The sequence below is a fragment of the Durotheca rogersii genome, assembly GCF_024521655.1.
Source record: "Durotheca rogersii strain YMJ 92031201 chromosome Unknown GGS23scaffold_13, whole genome shotgun sequence".
Taxonomy (NCBI): Eukaryota; Fungi; Ascomycota; class Sordariomycetes; order Xylariales; family Xylariaceae; genus Durotheca; species Durotheca rogersii.
In genome coordinates this window covers 304,412-322,329 of record NW_026251244.1, presented here as the reverse complement: position 1 = coordinate 322,329, position 17,918 = coordinate 304,412, and the positions used below count along the sequence as shown (strand labels likewise).

The following is a 17,918-nucleotide window of genomic DNA, read 5'->3' as shown; positions in this document are numbered from 1 at the left end:
ACACCTTATAGAAAGCACCGTCTCATCTACGCTGCCGGTGTGAGGGCTATGTAGTGTAGGTTCCCTGCCATCGTGCGGATATGAGCATCCCGTCTTCCCTCGTCCCCCTCCTCCTTACGTCATCACCTTCGGCAAACTGATCCGGGAACTTGTGCGGTGCGTCGTAAGGCTTAGCCTACCTGCGACGACTTACCACGTAGTACTCGATAATTTGCTACTGCCACTGGTGCTTATTTGCAGCCTAGCGAGACGGACACCGACTACGTAAAGCCCGCTAAGTAATGTCGTATGATGACCAAGCACCGCTGATTCGACGGTTAGGGCTCGTTCGTAGGATTTCCACGTTGGATTCCGCAGACTTAGAATAATGCTGTGTAGCGCGACATGTGGGAGGGATCTCCGGGCGGCTTATCCACCCACACCGAAGCGGGTGGCCGAGGCATGCCGCATTCGTGTAAGAAGGTCCCATTCGGTGGACCGGCATTTCGTGTACTGGTGCAAATACACACCTATACTACGCTGGCATGTGCGTTTAACTGGCAGCGCAATTCTTCGGTCGTATTTGGCCGTCAAGCAGATCAAGGAAACCCGACAGTTCAAGCTGGAACAGAGCTGGGTTCCAGCTAGGAGTGGCGGAGGCGCCGACCTACACGTATCTAGGTACATGGGGACATCTGGATGACATTGTGACATTAACCACGAAGCATAATATGCATTTAATGTAGGTGGGCACCTTTATACTACATCTAGGTAGGTAGTAGATACTACGTATAGCTTCGCTCCAATAGGGTAAATGAACACTTGCCGCTTACTCCTGGCTAAACTTGGAACGTCTAGAACCGCCGAGCACTGCATACATACTAGGTGGTAAAGTAAGGCTCACCCGCACGACCTAAGTTCTTACGTTAGGGTTGATAGTCGCAACACTATAGGTGGGAGTTGGATGGTTACGACGGGGCTGGGGCGACAACACTCTTCAGATTCGCTAGGGTGGACATGATAATAATATTTTCTACCGGTTATCACATGTTGAACAGGAACTAGCCATGATGATAGGACGAACCCGGGAGCATCGCAGCCAAGCCCCCTGTATTACGTATCGCTTACTTACGTAGTCACATTGGAGCAGGGTGAGGACGACTATTCAGGGCGGGCACAGCAACGATCACAGTGGGAACAAGACAACCCGAGTTGGTCTACGTCTTATACTGTTCAAAACTGGGACAACTAGTAAATTGCGATGCTAACCATTCCGTCTAGTCTAAACGCGGCACTAATATGCATCGCTGCACATGATAACACTATGCTATGTGGGTAGGGATGAACGTCACGGAGTTGGTGTTGTATAGCCTTGAAACTAAGGGAGGGGGCCTGGCCCTTCCTTGACCAGATCACCTCTCCAAACGACCTCGAGGATAGAATGAACGGACTGAGGAGGCGTGACGATGGACTTGATCTCGAAGCGCTCGTCTGCCGCTGACAGGAGTGCCGTCCAATCCTCTCTCGTCCTCTCCTTCGCGTTCAGGCCCATCTTTACGAAAATGTCATGTGAACTGCGTATTGAACAATAATGATTAGTATTCCATGCCCGAGTACATCCTGTTTTTTTCCCCCCCTCTTCCCCTCTTCCCCTCTCCTTCCTTTACTTGTATAGATGGTTTACTTACCATTGTGCTTGCTTGATGATGGAACTCGTCTCTCCCTCGGTGTAGTGGATGCATATATCGTTAATAAGGATCCGAGCTCCCGGTTTGAGGGCTGGTATCTGGTTCTGCAGGATCCGGACGGCGTAGCTGTCTGGCCAATCGTGAAGGACCGTCCTGAAGATGTACACGTCCGCATTTTTCACTGGCTGCTCGGTAAAGAAATCGTAAGCCTGATACTCGATGCGCCCCGTGAGTGGCCCGGATACTTGACGCTCGAGATTCTTCTCCGTCACTTCCGGTAGGTCCTGAACTATTGCCTTCTTGATGCCAGGGTACTTGCTGAGCAAGGCCTCGCAGACGTCTCCGCGGGAGCCGCCCACATCGACGACGAGAGTGGCACACTCGCGGTGTCCCGGATGGCACGTCGGCGACCAGGGCATGTTGTTCACAAGGTGGCTCGAGGAGGTTTCAAGCACAGTGGTATTAAAGGACTGGGCATTAGCAAATCTCTTAACCCGATCCGCATCATGCGAGATAAGCGAAAAGATGTCCTTGTCTCCAACGCTGCCGTTAGCAATCGCAATAGCGGATTCCCCTGCTTTACCCGAGGCGGGGAAGCGTTGCAACGACTCCGCCAGCTTCAGCGCTGCCGGTGTGAACTCTTCGGTGAAGAATCCGACAGCGTCATGAGCTAGGGGTGTTTTCAATACCGCAGAAATTGCGTTGTGCCTTACGAATTCGACCGGCTCCTCTTCGAAGATACGCAGCGATATAGCAGCCCGCACAATGCGCCTCGTATCGGACTCCTCTAGACCGCAGAGCGCTGACAGGTCAGCGTAGGATATTGCGCCCTCGGCTGGAACGTGATATGCGATGCGACACCTGTAAAGTACGTCGAACACTCCAATCCAGGAAGGCTGTAGATCGAACGGGGGAAAACACGATTAGAAACTGGCTCCATCGGGGTTGGTTACACACATACGCTGAGGATGCTGGTATAAAAGAGATACGAGGTAGGTCCCAGGACCAACGCCCGTAGCTCGTCTAGAGCGTCGAGGAGCTCGGCGCGTTGCGCCTGTGCGGCATCGGGATATGCAAGTATCTGGGACGAGGCACCCTGAGGAGAAAGGAGCGGTTGTGGCAATCGAGCATCCTTAAGCGACTCGTCTAACGAGGTGGCGAGGGACTGGATTATGTGACCAAGTTCGGCGAGCGACTTGTAGTTCGCCATTGGAGTAGAGATACCAAGTGACGCCTATCAATACGATACGACAAAAACGCCAAGTCTCATCAGCACCTTGTTGTTCCCGGGAAGCCAGAAGGTACTCGACAGATGATATAACCTTTTTTTCCTAAGGACTTCCCACTAAGAGGAAAATAGGTATAGGTATTGCTTGTATTGTCGGCCCTGTTTCACCCGCCGCAAGTTGTTTTGTCATTAGTACTCATCTTCTAATATTACTAGGTAGATTTTCCTAGGCACTTCGCGACTTCGCGAATGAAGAACGAGGTCTCCCGGAATAGGTGTGCTGGGTTCAAGCATTCGGCTTACCTACCTATATTATCAGACTTGTCCTTTTCGAGGCATTTCTTGGCAAATCAGCAGGTGGGCATGGCGGTCTGTGGGCTGACTATTGCCGGGATCAAGAAGAATCTCACATGCAATCCACACAACCGGAGTCTCTACGATCACTGGGCAGGTTACGTGGTATATAGTAGATCCTTCTCGAGTGGGTTCCCCCTTGGCAGGGCCGCCGATGTTCTCCAATAATTATAGAAGCACTAGTCTAACCCATGATTTGGTGCTAGATCCGAGGATGGGGGCCTACCTATAGACATTCTATGGCTCATCACCGTCACATAGCAACAGTGACATCCCGTCGTAGATAAGACCTATTAGCTCAACGACCGTGGGAGGTCGAGGGGTGGGGAAGCATTTTCGACTTGCTAAATACAGCAGGCACCTAACCGATTATGATCGTGAATGAACAGGCTCGACTTTCGTTCGGTGGGTAGGCTAGATATACTGTGACCCTCACTTCCGCCCTTCCGGGATAGCTTCCGATACTATTAGGCGAGAACAGTAGCTGGGTCTAAAGAGCCTCGCAAGCAATGCCTGTAGCTCCCCTCACTACAGAACCACCCCATCGCCATCTGTCCATTGGTCACCATAGCCTGTTGTTTAATTGAAAACCAATACTCTACGACGTAGCGCCATTATGGATCTCGTTGGTGGAGTGGCGAGGCACCTAGAACGCTCACTAGCTATTCCTTTCACCATCGTTTTGCTATCCGGCGTGTTGTTGATCACTTTTGTTTTCCGACTGCTAGGCAAAAATGAACCACAACCACCATATCTTTGGGAAGCTATCCCCTTCGTTTCCAACACCTATCAGTACTTGACTGATATGGGGGCTTTCCTCGACCGAGCGACGTACGTCGTCACCCGCTACCTACCTACTGGCGACTCATCCTTCTCACACTAACGCTACCGTTGTAGGGAAGCTCTCGGCCAGAATGGTATCATCAGGTTCAAGTTGGGACTACGAGATGTATACATGGTGTCTGGCGCGAAGAACGTGGCGGGTTTGTTCCGACCACCGCACATTACGGATCCGAACATGTTCCATACCCTTCTTATGGACAAACACTGGGACATGTCCAAAGACGAGATCAAGATGTTCGAAGATGACAAGTCTGGTAGGAAGAGAGTTCCGAATCCTGGGACGGAGGACACGCCCCCCAGCCAGCGCCACTGGTACAATCACCATCAGATATACGCCAAATATCTGAGCAGCGCACGATATACCGAAGTCCTAGCCAACACGTTTTATCGCTTTCTTGCGGAGCGCCTCGACGAGAGCCAACCTCTGCACCAATACGCAACAGTGGATCTCTACGATTTCATGAAGGTGGCCATGGCTGAGAGCGCCGTAAAATCCATGTTCGGCACGAAAATTCTCGAGCTCAACCCCGATCTCCTCAAGTGCTACTGGGAGTTTGACGAGGTGGCCGGGATCCTCGTCTGGGGTCTTCCGAGGTTCCTCATACCTCGGGCGTACGAGATTCGTGACCGGCTACACGGTATGACAACGAAGCAGACAGCAATCGCATACGAAGAATTCGACTGGGACGGGCCGGAAGCCGAGTCGGACTGGGATCCGTACTGGGGCTCTCGATTCGCGCGCGAGATCGCGCTCTGGTTGAAGGAGTCGGGATTCTCTGTGCGCACCGCTAGCGGGCACACCATGGCGACCTTATTTGGGTAGGTATGTTCCAGCCCGGCCTCATCCATCGTGCGCTAAGTGCCGACGCCAATGGTAGTCTTAACGGCAATACCCTGCCAATAGCGACATGGATCCTGATGGAGCTAATCCAAGATCCGCCCCTGCTTCGGAGGGTGCGTCAGGAGGCACAGCAGGCCTTCGCGGTCGACGAGCTTACAGGGCAACGTCGGCTTGCCGACGTCGAGAAGCTCCTATCTATGCCCCTGATACAATCCGTGTACAGCGAAGCGCTGCGCATGCATATCTCCTTCAACGCGACGCGCGAGGCGCTGGAGGATATCTGGATAGGCGGGTATCGTATAGCCAAGGGGTCCTTGATCCAGACGCCAACACAGATTGCCCACTACGAGGACGCGGTCTGGAACGCTGACGGGCACCCTGCCGCCGAGTTCTGGGCGGAACGACACCTAGATTACACTGCAAAGACGGGAGAGGATACCAAGCCCGGAGAGGCTCGGTTCTCGATCAACGCTCGACCGACGTCTTACTTCCCCTACGGTAAGACATCCCTTCTCTACCCACCCACCCATTTAAGCGGGGAACTTGCCAATGGACTGACTTACATTTGCTTGTCGCCGACCTCCCAGGTGGCGATCATGCGATGTGCCCGGGACGCCACTTCGCCAAGCGCGAGATCATCATGGCGGTGGCCATCATCGTGGTCAAGTTCGACATCGAGTTCGTCCAATGGCTCCACTACGACGGCTCGGCATCCGACAGACCTGCCCGGAACGATAAGAAGTACGCCGGAGCGGCGGGCATGCCCCCAGATCGGGAAATGAAGATTCGGTGGAAGAGACTGTGGTGACACGCACTGGCGAGCCGTAACCGGGAGACAGGTAAGTAGATGGGGTACCGAAGGTAGGAAGTACCTATGTAAGTGTCTGCCTAAGGTACCTCCTAAGGTAGGTCATTACTGTGCTCTGTGCCTTTTGCTGGGTACCTGGTGGCGTAGGAAACGTGCTCGTATGGGGCAGATGTATGGGGGATGTGGACCTACACGTAGGTACGTTCAGACACGCATACAGGGTTAGGATGCCTGTAAATGTATGTACCTGCCTACCTACCACATAGGTATCTAGTATGTATATGAGTAGTATGGCGCAGATCCTATTCCAGCCCCTCCTCCTCTCAACAAGTGGATCGCTTCCTTAGCACCTAAAGTGGTGGTTGGACTACGTACCTAGCGAACTGCATCCATATTGGAAAAGGCCAAGATCGTCAGAGGTCAAGATCGTCTATCGTCTACACCTACCTATCTAGAAGGTGAACTTTCTTAACTCGGGTAATATCACCCTTCGTCTGCTCCCATCATATGCCCTTAGCAGGCATAGCGCATTCCCACGTGATGCTACCATAGTAAAGGGCGAGTCGAGAGATGCTGCCACGTAGGTACATACCTACATGTCGAAGTGGAAACCTTAGCGAGGATAGGGGGATACCCCGGCCTGACACGAGGGAGAACTCTGAGTGAGTTTCCCTCTCTAGACATATCTTTCCTGGAGGTACCTAGGTAGGTAGGAGGTACCTATATAGCAGCGCTCTTGTTCCGACGATGTTGAATGTACCTAGCTAGCTAGAAAGTAGGTACCTACCTGTAATGGGGCGTATTGTGAAAATACCCCAGGCAATCGCTACCTACGGTTTCTCCAGTGGAGCTCCTACCAACATTAAGCTTAAAATTGGCAGGTCCGCTGGCCTACCTAGGTAAGGTGCTACCTCCTTAGATACCTACTCTAAGGCGGTTAGTCAGGCAGTGTTCATGCCACGGCCACCATGTTGCGGGCTGCACAGCTTCAGCACAGAAAAGTATGCGGTTTTTTCTCAGATCGGAGCTGGACCACCCGTTATCCACCTAGGTAGTCTCGTAAAGGAACCGAGGGAATCGTATGCCTGCCGCGTGCCTGGGGTGGGGGGTTAGCAGGTAGATAGGTGAGTTAGATGGATGCCTGTATATACTTTCTAGCAGGTACCTACCTCCTATATATAGGTACCTTCGTATGTATTACTTCGTACATTAAGGGAGCAGCTGGCTGGTACGAGCCCAGTACGGACGGACACACTAGCCGCTTCTTTTCGGGCCAACCGATTCACAGTCCCAGATTCGGTTACCTCGCCCCGCAATGTGTACCTAGTACTACTACGTACCTGGGCATGTAACGGACCCAATTTCTAGAGTGGGGCCAGATTCGAAACGAGAAGAGATGCCGAGATCAAGCTGAACATACATATAGGTACGTGAGGTACTTACGCCCCCATGCTACCAGGTACCTCGGTACCTCTTCTACCTTCGGGGTGTGATATGCGAGCGTCACTGGGTGTCTTATACTCCGTAACCATAACGACCTTGGCCGAAATGGAATCACACCTCTCGCCTCCTTGCGTCAGGTAGTGTGTCTTCTCTTCCCCTTCTTTTCCTATGCGATGCGTACTATATAGCATGTACCTGTGTCATGTATGCAGATCGATCCTATCTTCGAGTAGCACTGAGAGTGGAGCTAACGGAACCAGAGAAAATGTCGATCATCCTCTCCTACAAACCGAGATACCCGGCCAGCAACCCGACAGTGATAGAGATCCCTGTGAACCAGAATCCGCATGAGAACCACCACCAGCAACTCGCGTCGTCTTTCAGCTTCACGTTGGCAATCATGGCCCCGAGCGACGATACGCTGCCGCCCACGGTGACCACGTAGTACAAGGCCCCTGCCTGGACCAGCTGCCCGTACAGCACGAGGCAGATGCCGAGGAGGAGGAGCGGGAACCACAGGAAGTATTTCACGTGGGCACCGAAAAGCACCGCCGTGCTCTTAACCCCGATCTTGACGTCGTCCGCCACGTCCTGGTACGCGTAGATGGTGTCGTATATCGTCGTCCAGAGGATGCACGCGGCGACGAGGCACAGCGCGGCGACGTCGGCCCAGGGGCGCTCCGCGGCCGCGGCCGCGGCGCCGACGACGACGCCCCACGCGAGGCAGAAGCCGAGCACGAGCTGCGGGAAGTGGATGTGGCGCTTGGCCCAGGGGTAGTACGTGGTGCCGACGATCGTAGGGACCGCTGCGACCGCTGCCGCCGGTGGTAGCACGAGTAGGAAGGCGGCGGCGCCGACGGCCTGGGAGGCGGCAAAGGCGAAGGCTGCCCGTGGCGAGACATCGCCCCGCGCGATCGGCCGCCCCCTTGTGCGTGCTACTTGGCGATCGATCGGGGCGTCGATGAGATCGTTCCACGCGTGCGCCGCGTTCGAGAAGAAGAAGCTGCCGCCGAGCAGCTGGGCGCAGGCCCGCACGGTTGCGGCCGCCGGCAGTGAGTGCGCCCGCGCTGCGTGTAGCGCGCCAAAAGCGTGCGGGAAGTAGATCAAGAAGAGCGCTGCCGGCGGGCTCAGGCGCGCTAGCTGCACGTACGGGACCCACGATGCCGGGAGCAGGTTGACCCAACCCCCTGCGTGGCCACCGCCGTACTGCTGCGAGAGAGTGTCTCGCGGGACCTCGCCCTCGGTGGCATCGCCGTTGACAAGCCCCTTTTCTTCTTGCCGATCTCTACTCATGTTGTCGACCGGATGGACTGTGTTACCCAGCTATCGACAAATGCTCTCCTTTCTCCTCGTCCAAATTTGATGGGTAATTATATCTGAAGAAACGGGCCCAAGGGTGTATCGAGTCTCGTAGGAGGGGATTACGGAGTAGACTGGGCATGGCCTTCCATAGCTCTCAGCGGCTGGCTATCGCCTTGGCTTATACCTACCTACCCAAGCTTATAGAGGGTGAAATACCTCGCCAGGCCTTACCGCAGGCCACCAATATCGAGGCGACTCTCTTGGCGCCATTCCTCGGCTGGGCCCGTTTTGGTTCCCGAGCTGCATCGGTCTGGAGGTGTCTTCCGTAATACGACACGACTAGGTGGGTGTGATTCAAAGCCTGGGCTCCCCGGGGCGGCATTCAAGAGGTTACAGGACCGAATACATACGCATAAGCAAGCAAGCGGACAGAGAGACTATAGGTGGTAGGTTCCGGCGATCCCCTGCACAGTGATGAGAAGGACGCCGCGAGATTCTAGACGCCAGACAGGTGACGAGTCCAGCCCCCTAAACAGGTAATCTTGAAAGAATTAACCTGAATCTGAATACTTCTATTGGGTCAGCTGCTGTATAATATCTTCCGCACGATTCCGCCCGTTTACAGTCATAGACTCTGCCAGATCCCGGATCCTCATTGGAAAGGCCGCCTCGTCCTCCTTTGTAGGGCATTCGACACACACACCAATCGCATATAATCACACCCCGAGTAAGCCCTATTTACACCCACACCCACACCAACTGGCTTCCCGTATAGGCTGCCGTCGCTAACGGTAGATATTGTTGCCCCACAGTTTCGTCGAGCAGGGGATCGTCCTTACTAACCTACTTAGTCAAGTGTGCGAATCTGCTTTCCTCTGCCCTTCTCGGTAGCGCGTTCTGACCCATCCTTTCCCTCGCATCGCATCGCACCATTCCTGGGCATCGTACGCTACCTCCACTTTTGCCGTAGCAACTTAGGTAGCTTAGGGATGCAGTACCTACGTGGTAGCCCTTGGGAGGTCGGCAGTGTGTTGTATATATATAACGAGAGTGAAACGTGAATAGGTTCGGTGGCAGTTTGCGGGTGCGTTGTTATTCTCGCGCCGAAAAGCAAAAGGATCTCGGCGCCCAGGACGACAGATACACACTATGGAGTATACAGACTCAGACCAGGTCATCACGGTGTAAGTGAACAACCCCCCCCCCCCTCCTCAACTCTCACTCTCTCGCTCCGCTCTCCCCCCCAAAACCCACTTCCCACGAACCCAAGCATAGCATCCATTGCCTGCTCATATGTCTTACGGTAAGCCAAACGTAACAGGCTCGACGGGGCGGTCAGCACGCGGGTGATCCGACACCCGGAGCGCTCGTTCGCCTTCCACGTCACGCTCGACCTCGAGAAGGGGGCCGAGTTCTTCGGGCGCAAGCCGCCAATCCACCTGCACGCGAACCAGGACGAGTACATCCAAGCGGTCGCGGGGAAGCTCGGGCTCGAGATCGAGGGCAAGGAGCTCGTGCTGACCAGCGCGGACCCCGAGTACACGATCGGCCGCGGAGTGAACCACCGCTCGTACCCAATCGAGCGCGCCGGCCAGGACGAGGGCGTCACCACCGTCGAGTTCCTGCTCTCCGGCCAGCGCACCCCGAGCGTCTTCGAGCTCAACACGCTGTTCTTTGAGAACTGGTACAAGTACCAGGAGGACATGCGAAAGTCTAACAAGCCAGTTAGTCTCATACAAATATTGAGTGTAAGCAAGCTGTTCCCAACCCCCAGCCTTTCCCGTCCTCCGCCTCCCCCGAGGGGTCCGGACGGTTACACGCATACGGTGGTGAGGTTTGATGCTCATCTATCCATCAGACATTTGACGCGGGTGGGACATACGTTTCCGTGCCGCGCTGGGTGCCTTTTGGCCGGTTCGTAGCCCAGGCTATCGGTATCGTGGTGGGCAGGTGGATTGGCGGGTTACTTGGATACCAGCCGTTCTACTCTGCTTACTCGACGGACTGGCCATTGGCCTGCGAGAAGATGCGGTCGACCATCTTCCAACGGCGCTTTGCAAAGCCTTCCAAGACGGGCCAGGCCTAGTGGCTGTGTTTACGAGCGATGCATAACGGTGACCCGGTGGGAACTCGCGTGTCATCTGGATCTGACGTATCGGCGAGGAGATAGCATGGCATTCCATGTACCTATCTATCAAACCCCTCCTGGCTTGGGCAAAAAATTACCTGCCTACCTACCAAGACTGACATAGCTAGGGACGAGGGTGTGGGGGAGGTGCCGGGCCAGAACGCGGCACAAGCGGAGATATTCCTCAAGGAGGGCTTTTGCCGTCCTGCGTAATCCTTGTGATAATTAATGTTCATAGGCGCTGAGGCGCCTAGATATTTTCTGTAGGGCCGAAAGGTGCCTGGCCTATAAGACTGTAAGCCAACACAGTACGGGACGGGACCTGGCACGCCGGCAGCCCATATCCCGGGTCTTTTTCACCTTACACAGTCCCAGTTGAGACTACGAGGGGCGCTTTGGGGGCCGACGGATCCTTGTCGTAATATTCCTTAGACTAGCTAGGTATATACTCATAGGCAGCTATATGTATAGGTTAGGTAGTGATATGCAACGCCATGTTACGCCAGGAGTGCCGCAGGATCGTGCGCCTGGCCCTGCAGCAAGCCCGGGCAGAGGAGTGGAAACCGGTAGGTAAAAGTGGCCAGCTTACTCTGAATAGCCCGCGATGGCTATGCTGCCTTGTACGCGTACATACATACATACACGTGTATCTCGCTCCGCCTCTTGGGATTCGATAGTGCTACGAGGCATCCGATGTAGGGACGGCACGCAAAATACCTAACAGAAACGGGCCACACGCATCCTTCCCCTGGAGAGCGAACCGGTATGTCACAAGTAGGCCACCTATCGGACGGTGCCGGCGCATCTGTGAGTTGTATTAGTACGGCGACCTGGGACCTGTAACGCCGCGGCCTGCCGCTTGGCCTCGCTATAGCGTGCTTCTCGGCGAAGTTGGACGGTTCGCGAGTCGTCCCGGCTCTTAATTAAAACCGTGCATCCTCTCTCTATCACTCGCACACGCTCTCTCATTGGCTTTATTCCCGAGCGGTACAGCGCCATCGCGAACATGGTGTTGTTCAGTCCGAGCCCGCGCGCCCTCCTCACATCGCTCGGCTGCTTCTACGCCCTGGCGGGCGTCGTGACCGCAGCCTCCCCGAGTGCCACTCAGAAGGCATGTCAGCGGCTAGAGGCCCTTCTTGGCGATTACTTCGTGACCACTATCGATGAGGGCGATTACGAAGCCCGCAGGACCAAGAACTGGTAAGGCGAGAGCGATTCATATGTACACAGCTGTTCTTTTCTTCTCCCCCTCTTTTTTCTTTTTTTCTTTCTTTCTCTTTCCTCTCTCTCCCAAAGAAGCTCTCATTCTCTCCGCGAACTTCTCACCTCACCTCCCGGGCAGGGTCCAGACTGCGTGGGGGAATCCCGTCTGTATTCTCCACCCGACGCGCGTAGAACAGCTCCAGGTGGCCGTCTCCCTATTGGCCAATTCGAGCGTGAGCTTCGCGGTGCGGTCCGGGGGACACGAGCCGCACCGCGGCTTCGCCAACATCGACAATGGGGTCTTGATCGACATGTCCGGCTTCACCCGGCTGGAGTACGATGCCGGACGCGGGGTCGCCGTCGTGGGGACGGGCCTGACCTGGGGCGAAGTGTACGGCCAGCTCGAGCCGCACGGGGTCGTCGTCGTGGGAGGGAGGGTGCCGGACGTCGGCGTCGGCGGCCTGATCCTAGGGAGTAAGTTCCTCGTCGCCGGGGTACGATATGGTCGCTAACACGCCGTCGCTCCTCCAAGGTGGCCTTTCCTGGTTTACGGAACTGTACGGCCTGGCCTGCGATAATGTCGTCAGCATGCAGGTAAGTTTAGGCTTGACGTCTCGAATTCTCCGTTTCAAGCTCGGCTCACCAATAGCTAGGTTGTCACCGCCGATGGCTCGCTCGTGAGCGCCAACGCCAAGCAGAACGCAGATTTGTTCTGGGCGCTGAAGGGCGGGACGAACAATTTTGGTAGGTATATATATCCCTTGGCTCACTTAGTGCGATAGCACACCCCGCTGACTAGCATGTCCTTCGTGAGGTATCGTTACCGAGTTTACTCTCACGGCCTACCCCCTGAACCAGGTTTGGGGCGGTGTCAAGACTTACACACTTGACCAGCTGCCTCAGGTCCTGGACGCCTACTACGAGTACCAGTCCGCTAACGACAAAGACCCGTACGCAAACTTGATCGTCGGATTTTCTCCCACGAATGCCAGCATAGGAGCGCTGGTCTCGATGGTGTATCTGAAGCCTGAGGAAAAGCCTGCCGCGTTCGCATCGTTCTACCCTATCAACACCACCTCAGATAGCACCGGCATAAAATCGTTCTCGCAATATCTTGCGGAGTACGGTATTCCGGTAGTACCACGGTAAGATGCTGCACCTTGCTTGGGGCTAAGGGCTTCAATTCCCCCCTTCGCCGGCCTTGCGCCTTTTCTCCCAGCATCCACGTGGCTAATTCGGCGGCAACAGGTTCGACTGGCATTCGGCGAGCTTCCGACTAGACAAGTCGCTGTACGACGAAATTGGGAGCATCGTCACGTCCTCCTCGTCGGTGGAGGTCGTCAAGCAGATAACCGCAGGGTTCATGGCCGTTACTCTGCAACCGGTTTCGTCTCGAGCGGTCGAGATCGGGAGAAGTAACAACGGCGGCAACGCGCTAGGTCTCGAGGCCGTGAACCAGACTTGGCTTGCCGTCGCCGCCGGGTGGTGGTTCCCAGACGACGACAAGACCGTGCACGACGCCGGTGGAGCCGTCATAGAGCAGCTCGTCGAGGCGGCGGCGGCCAAGCGAGACCACCTCTCTTACCTCTTCATGAACGATGCGAGCTGGGACCAGGACGTCATCGCTAGCTATGGCGAGGCGAACAATCTCAAGCTCAGGCAGGTACAGCGTAAGTACGATCCCAAGCTCGTCTTCCAGCGCTTAGTGCCAGGAGGATTTAAGATACGGTAAGGCGCGAAGATGAGTTAGTCATCTTGGTGGGAGAGGGAGGTTGAAGAATAAGGGTGAGATGAATAGAAGAAGCCTTCAACGTGTAGGTAGGTAATACCTATAGGACCCCGACTAGTAATAATCCCAACACGTCTCTCTATATAGGCAATTTGACGTGCCCGATATTGGGCTGCTGCGTCTGTAGAAATGCACATTTCTCGTAGGTAATTGAGATCCTTCTTCCCCCTTGGTCCGTCAGAGCCAAGATCGAGAACCTGCGCCACTCCCTCCACAACGTCTCACCAGCGGGGAAGAAGAGAGAAGACCAATCCGCGCGCCGTGCACACGTGCGAGTCATTGCCGCGGCTAAGCACGTGTCGACCATGTAAGTGAAACTGCTCTAGTCCGCGAACTGGAGGGAGGGAGGGAAGGGAAGAGGATGCTCTCGTGCTGCGTATCCCTAGCCCCCGTTGAAGCGATTCGATCCGCGCGGACGAATCATCTCGCCTCCGGCTTATGCTGTTGGCCTCGACGGCATACGGAGCTGAGCAGCAAACCCTTGTACGACAGGCCGGTTCGTCCATCTGCCTGGCCTGATGGTCAGATTTGCTCATCACGACTTGCCGCATCGGGAGATGATACTACGGCCCGCATCCGCCACAACCCTAGCGAAAATCCTATCGTCAGCCATGGCGATAGCACTATTGTGTTCCCATCCTCTTCGGCACATTGTTCTGCCCTCTCTCCTCACTTCCCTCCCTTCTCTCACGCTTCTTTGCCTCCCAGCCTGCCACCCAACCCCCTTGCCTCCTCCCCTCCTCCCCTAGCCCGGGTTGGCTGAGATGGGAAATTGATGGCTCGCCAAGGCCATCGAATACAGCCATCCTTCTCGCGCAACTGGGTGAGAAGTCGGGTAGGATTTTCCTGTGGCCAGTTCGATGTGACCGTAGTATATCGGCGTCCTGCACCAACTAAAGATAGACGAAACCAGCCGCCTATCGCCGTGCGCGGGCTGTATCTTTTCGCTTATGTATGCACGCACGAACATGTGTACGTTACCTATATAGCGCAATGGGGGGGCACTCCTGCTCGCGCGCACACCTGCAATCCGACTTTGAGATCTGGTTTCGGTCTTTGGTCGCGTGTGTTGCGATGCATGTCGACGCCGGGAGAATCGCCATAGCCGCCCAGAGGCTGTCCCCCTACCTACCTACAACTCCGATCGACGCGGCCGCCTCGAGAGCCTCTGCTTACTCGTAGAGCCGCCGAGGTTTATCGCTCTCTGGCATTGGATATCGCTGATTTCCAGCGAGCGCGCTCCCCTCATCATGGCTGACCTGGATGCCATCCTCGACGCGCCCGCCCTCCCGCCTCCCCCCGGCGTCACGTCGAATTTCGATAACCCGGAGAGGTACAACACATCGGGGTACGCTCTATGCTCGTTATTTCTGGCATTGGGAACCATTGCGATAGGTTTGCGAGTCTACTCTCGGGTTGTCCGCACAGGAAAGATCCGGTTAGAAGACTGTAGGTACCTCGACAGTGCGCCGTAGCTAGTTAACGGCGTTGCTAATTCTTTTTAGTCCTGGGCATTGCTGGGTTTGTATGTGTTTCTACCTCCCGCTTGCCTATCCTCGACAAGCTTCTCTCCGTGTCTGTATCGCATTGGCCGCTAAACGATTGCGGTCTAGATCCTCTTCGCGGCTTATATCGTTGCCGTCCTTCTGGTGGTCGGGCGCCCGGGTTTCTACGTCCATCAGTGGGATATTCGCGTCCGGGACATGTCCCGCATCCTATATGTGAGCGCCGTCTCGAATTCGGCCTTCTGAAGGGCAGTTGCTACGGATGAGATTTTACTGACCGACGGGCAGATCTTCTACCTCAGCTCTAATTTCTACAACGGCGCCATCGGGTGCCTAAAAGTCGCCATCCTGCTCGAGTGGCTGCATGTGTTCAACCCGTTGTCCCTGCGAAATGCCTTCTTCTGGACCTGCCAAGTTGTCCTGTGGATAAACATCCTCTACTACGCTGGCTCTGCCTTCGCCATAAATCTCATCTGCCAACCGCACAGGAAGATCTGGGATAAGACGATCACCGAAGGCTACTGTGGCGATTCCAATATTCTCTATCTTTCGGGGACGATCGTGAATCTGATCTCAGACGTGCTTATCCTGGGCCTTCCGCAAGGAGTGATATGGTCGTTAAAGATGACGACGCCGAGGAGAATAGGCATTTCTGTCATATTTGCCATAGGAGTCCTGTAAGTGCAGATATAGCGACGGCTAGTTTACTCTTCGCGCTCCTAACGAGAACATTGGAACAGATGCTGCATCGTCGCATGCTTTCGAATCGCTTCGACTGTCGAGCTTCCCACCATAGCGGACTTTATCTTCGTGCTGCCCAAGCTGGCGTTCTGGGGTTCCGCCGAGATGCTCCTCGTACTACTCGTCTTCTGCGTGCCCGCGTTTCCGAATGCGTTCAAAGGCCTGGGACTGATGCGAGACGATACGACGAACGTATCATCCCACAAGGGCTCGTCGCTGGATAGCCGCAAGCAAATGTGGACTCGGACCTACGCCTCTGCCCGTCCCCAGAGCGACTATCAGAAGATCAGCGACTACAACCTCGTGCCCGTCGGGAACAGTATGCCCCCCGAGGTCGCCGCTACGGCTTCGTCATCCGAGGTGCACAGCGACCAGGAACCTCATGCGATCACGATTCCCGAAGGTGGAATCGTCTGGACTCGGGAGTTCTCAGCTAGGGAAGAGTTTATTCCTCCGCCACCGACCCACGACGGTAAACGACAGAATGTGTAGATACACGAGCGCAGAGGCTGCATTTGTTTTAGAAGAATACACGGGCCGCCCCCCTTATTAAATGACGAGCATGAAATATACCCTGGTATACCCTTTCGCTACAAGAGCACAGGTTCTGTTCTACACTCTTCAGGCATAGCGTATTATTCTCGGCCTCGGAATTCTTAATATAATGTACATACTTATTACTTGTGCCCCCCAAACGTTCCACGGTGACTAGCAGGGCGCAGAATACCAAGAAGGTAGACACGATGCCGCGGTCCCGATCGTTTGGTGTAGTAGGTCAGTAACAATGTCCATCAAGCGGCAAGAGATGCCGAGGACGAGTACGAGGTGGGGAAGGGATACGTTCCAATTTGACATCGTGAGGAGCTTGCGGGAGTGAGAGACCCCGAAGGTCCTAGCGAAGATCTGCACCCGATGAGGGAGGTGGCTATACGGGACGAAGGAAGGTGGTGTGGGCAACGTTGTCTTTTTCATATGTCTAGCTAAGGCATACCCGCAGGCTTCGACTGCTTCGACCTTCTTACTATAGCTACGATCGTAACACAGCACCTCGGCAACGGCGTTTAAGGTACAGCATCGAAATATTGCGAGCCCCCAAGGCCCCCCTCCCTCAATAAACGAGACTAGCCGAAAGGTGAATGCCGAGGGGGTTCGTAGACCCCCACGAGTAGGTGTGTTTCAGGGAGCGATGCTACGTGCTCCCGTCACTAGGAAGAGGAGAGATCCCGCGATGGAGCTCTCGGCACGGCACTTACTCCCTAGGTAGGAGTGACTGAGTGTTAAGGAGTGGGCGTCACTAATGAGGATTGTGGAAGACGGAAAAATAAACTTTTTCGAAACATTTGAAGGAATCAATACACCATTGGCACGGAAGACTTTCTCAAAGAACTTCAGGCAATGCTCTTAATTAGCAAGTGTGAAGTTGCCATAACAGCGCGGATTTCTTCACTATTATTTCCTCGCCATGGATATGATACGCAAGTATCGTTATTAATCGCCAGTCAGAACACAACATTCCCCTAACGTTGAAACGTATTTCTCTTTCTCGCCCTTATCCTACTATTAAGACCAGGCCTGAGGTTTCATTAATATAAATAGAGCTGACTCCTATCCTCGTGAGTGCTATCCCAAGAGAGGGTGGCATGGGGCGGCAGGCGAAGGGACACACTTCATCGAGACTCCGAAAATAGGGGCGGGATATCAAACCGTAAACGTCTGCCTTTTTTTCCCAAACGGTTAACAGTTTTTCGCATTCCATGTAGCCGTCGGATGGTTTCCGCTGATCAAACATTTCAATACCGCTTAGCGAGTTCACCGGTTGCCTGTTGGTAACCACTTTTCTTCGGTCCCTGAGAAGCAGGAGCTCAATTTCCAAGAGTCTTTCGTAGGGTTCCCGCTTAATACATCAAATTTCCCGTACCCGTAATTGGTGATACGTAATTACACGTATGCGCGAGACGCCATTTTGTATTTGTCATTGATGTTGCTTGGAGCGACGTGGTTCCAATTCCCGAATAAAGGATATATTTTCTTATCAGCATGTTGGACCAACCAGGGCAGGGCAGTTG

The 17,918-nt window shown here is 54.6% G+C and overlaps 6 protein-coding genes across 6 annotated transcripts; 4 read left to right on the top strand and 2 right to left on the bottom strand.

Annotated features, from left to right (window-relative positions):
* Positions 1 to 1,236: 1,236 nt before the first annotated feature.
* GGS23DRAFT_94714 (S-adenosyl-L-methionine-dependent methyltransferase) lies at positions 1,237 to 2,995 on the bottom strand. The gene is made up of 3 exons (XM_051521421.1): positions 2,629 to 2,995; positions 1,668 to 2,563; positions 1,237 to 1,553 (listed from the first exon to the last, which is right to left on the bottom strand). Exons 1-3 carry the CDS (start codon positions 2,875 to 2,877, stop codon positions 1,358 to 1,360), a joined length of 1,341 nt encoding a protein of 446 aa, XP_051371058.1. The 5' UTR covers positions 2,878 to 2,995; the 3' UTR covers positions 1,237 to 1,357.
* Positions 2,996 to 3,641: 646 nt separating this feature from the next.
* On the top strand, positions 3,642 to 6,125 carry GGS23DRAFT_94660 (cytochrome P450). Its single transcript, XM_051521420.1, has 4 exons — positions 3,642 to 4,080; positions 4,147 to 4,911; positions 4,971 to 5,431; positions 5,521 to 6,125. The coding sequence occupies exons 1-4, from the start codon at positions 3,866 to 3,868 to the stop codon at positions 5,739 to 5,741; spliced, it is 1,662 nt and encodes a 553-aa protein (XP_051371057.1). The 5' UTR covers positions 3,642 to 3,865; the 3' UTR covers positions 5,742 to 6,125.
* A 1,155-nt stretch (positions 6,126 to 7,280) lies between these two features.
* GGS23DRAFT_94434 (prenyltransferase) lies at positions 7,281 to 9,028 on the bottom strand. The gene has a single exon (XM_051521419.1). The coding sequence runs from the start codon at positions 8,475 to 8,477 to the stop codon at positions 7,467 to 7,469; it is 1,011 nt and encodes a 336-aa protein (XP_051371056.1). The 5' UTR covers positions 8,478 to 9,028; the 3' UTR covers positions 7,281 to 7,466.
* Positions 9,029 to 9,448: 420 nt separating this feature from the next.
* Positions 9,449 to 10,623, top strand: GGS23DRAFT_94290 (uncharacterized protein). Its single transcript, XM_051521418.1, has 3 exons — positions 9,449 to 9,670; positions 9,808 to 10,234; positions 10,345 to 10,623. The coding sequence occupies exons 1-3, from the start codon at positions 9,636 to 9,638 to the stop codon at positions 10,570 to 10,572; spliced, it is 690 nt and encodes a 229-aa protein (XP_051371055.1). The 5' UTR covers positions 9,449 to 9,635; the 3' UTR covers positions 10,573 to 10,623.
* Positions 10,624 to 10,877: 254 nt separating this feature from the next.
* GGS23DRAFT_610510 (putative FAD-binding oxidoreductase) lies at positions 10,878 to 13,855 on the top strand. Its single transcript, XM_051520330.1, has 5 exons — positions 10,878 to 11,814; positions 11,957 to 12,311; positions 12,471 to 12,561; positions 12,632 to 12,962; positions 13,066 to 13,855. Exons 1-5 carry the CDS (start codon positions 11,621 to 11,623, stop codon positions 13,547 to 13,549), a joined length of 1,455 nt encoding a protein of 484 aa, XP_051371054.1. The 5' UTR covers positions 10,878 to 11,620; the 3' UTR covers positions 13,550 to 13,855.
* Positions 13,856 to 14,613: 758 nt separating this feature from the next.
* On the top strand, positions 14,614 to 16,452 carry GGS23DRAFT_94123 (uncharacterized protein). The gene is made up of 5 exons (XM_051521417.1): positions 14,614 to 15,055; positions 15,112 to 15,131; positions 15,220 to 15,327; positions 15,400 to 15,788; positions 15,852 to 16,452. The coding sequence occupies exons 1-5, from the start codon at positions 14,857 to 14,859 to the stop codon at positions 16,342 to 16,344; spliced, it is 1,209 nt and encodes a 402-aa protein (XP_051371053.1). The 5' UTR covers positions 14,614 to 14,856; the 3' UTR covers positions 16,345 to 16,452.
* The last annotated feature ends 1,466 nt before the right edge of the window (positions 16,453 to 17,918 follow it).